We start from the raw sequence: 1523 nt of genomic DNA on the forward strand, positions 1-1523 counted from the left end.
TGTAGATTCTGTATGCATGACTATTTAGAGAATAGCCAATGAAGATACCAAGATATTTTCTCAACTTTCTAGAACAAAGCAAAAGGTACTATATATTGTTGTGTTTCTCTTTCAGTGTCTGCCTAATTTGAGAAGGCTGGATCTGAGTCACTCAAAAAGTCTTATTGAGGTGCCAGACTTAACTGAGGTTCCACGTCTTACGATTATCAATCTTGAAGGATGTATAGAAATTGTTGAGATTCATCCATCCATTGCTGTTCTAAGAGAACTTTGTCATTTGAATTTGGGAAATTGTAAAAAACTTGTCCTTAATCTGAATGTCATATCTGGGCTCAGTTCTCTTGAATTCTTAAGTCTCTCTGGTTGTTCAAAAGTACTAAATAGTAAGATGTTAATGGACCCAAGGCACACGGAGAAAGTTGATAAAAATACATATGTCATCCAATCGGCAACATCCTCTGTATACAAACTTCTAATGTTGCCTTTCCAGTTTTTCTCCCATCCTAAACCTGAAGATTCATGTGGTTTGTTATTGTCTTCTTTGTCTTGTGTCCCATGTTTGTCGCGTCTTGATATAAGCTTCTGCAATCTACTTCAAATCCCAGATGAAATTGGGAACTTGCGTTCTTTAGTAATATTAGATTTGCGGGGAAACAAATTTGTGACACTACCAAGCACCATCAAGCAACTTTCCAATCTTAAAATTTTGAGTTTGGAACACTGCAAGGAACTGAAATATTTGCCTGAGCTTCCGACAATAAAAGGATACAAAATTGACAGCATATACAGTGGATTATTCATTTTTGATTGCCCCAAGTTGAGTGATACGGAACACTGTTATGGCATACTTTTTTCTTGGATCATGCAAAATCTTGAGGTGACAACTCCCTCCTTTATTTCCTTTCTCACTTTTTCTGTGTACACTATTTATCTATAACTGAATTTGGTGGTTTCAGGTTTACTTACAGCCTCCTGTTTTCTCATATGAGATACGTGAGATGTTAATTGTTATTCCTGGAACTCAAATTCCAAAGTGGTTCAATAAACAAAATGCAAGTAATTCAATTAGGGTGGATCCATCTGCTGTTATGGATGACCCAAATTGGATAGGTATTGCCATTTGTGTTCTATTTGTCACACATGAAAATCCTATGAATTTGGGTGAAGAATATCATTATTATAATCGCCATGATATTTCATACGGTGTCAATAATGTCTACCGTTGGCCAAAAATTTATCCAGAAGTTTCAATATTTTCCATGAAGGGTCTGGTGACAGTTGAATCACATCACTTGTTCACAGTGTTTTACTCTCGAGAACAATTCATTAGTCATCTCAGAAGACATCCAAAAACCATGCATGAACTTCATGGAGTTGAATTTGGAATTAAGGTTAGAAGTAAAGGTTTTCGTAGTGCGGTGAAGAATTGCGGGTATCGTTGGGTATTTAAGGAGGATCTTCAACAATTAAACTCAAACATGTTTTTCGGAGGAAATTCTTCATCTCCAAAGAAATGTGATTAA

The 1523-nt window shown here is 36.0% G+C and overlaps 1 protein-coding gene across 1 annotated transcript; it reads left to right on the top strand.

Annotated features, from left to right (window-relative positions):
- Positions 1-394: 394 nt before the first annotated feature.
- On the top strand, positions 395-1523 carry LOC150023226 (disease resistance protein RPP2B-like). The gene is made up of 2 exons (XM_090297767.1): positions 395-877; positions 957-1523. Exons 1-2 carry the CDS (start codon positions 395-397, stop codon positions 1521-1523), a joined length of 1050 nt encoding a protein of 349 aa, XP_090153893.1.

This window comes from Phaseolus vulgaris, chromosome 11 (genome assembly GCF_051622355.1).
Source record: "Phaseolus vulgaris cultivar YP4 chromosome 11, ASM5162235v1, whole genome shotgun sequence".
NCBI lineage: Eukaryota > Viridiplantae > Streptophyta > Magnoliopsida > Fabales > Fabaceae > Phaseolus > Phaseolus vulgaris.

Excerpts from the sequence above, each read along its gene's own strand:
- LOC150023226 (XM_090297767.1), top strand. The coding sequence starts at position 395 with ATGGACCCAAGGCACACGGAGAAAGTTGATAAAAATACATATGTCATC. Across the intron at positions 878-956 it reads GGATCATGCAAAATCTTGAG|GTTTACTTACAGCCTCCTGT; the intron begins GTGACAACTCCC and ends TGGTGGTTTCAG.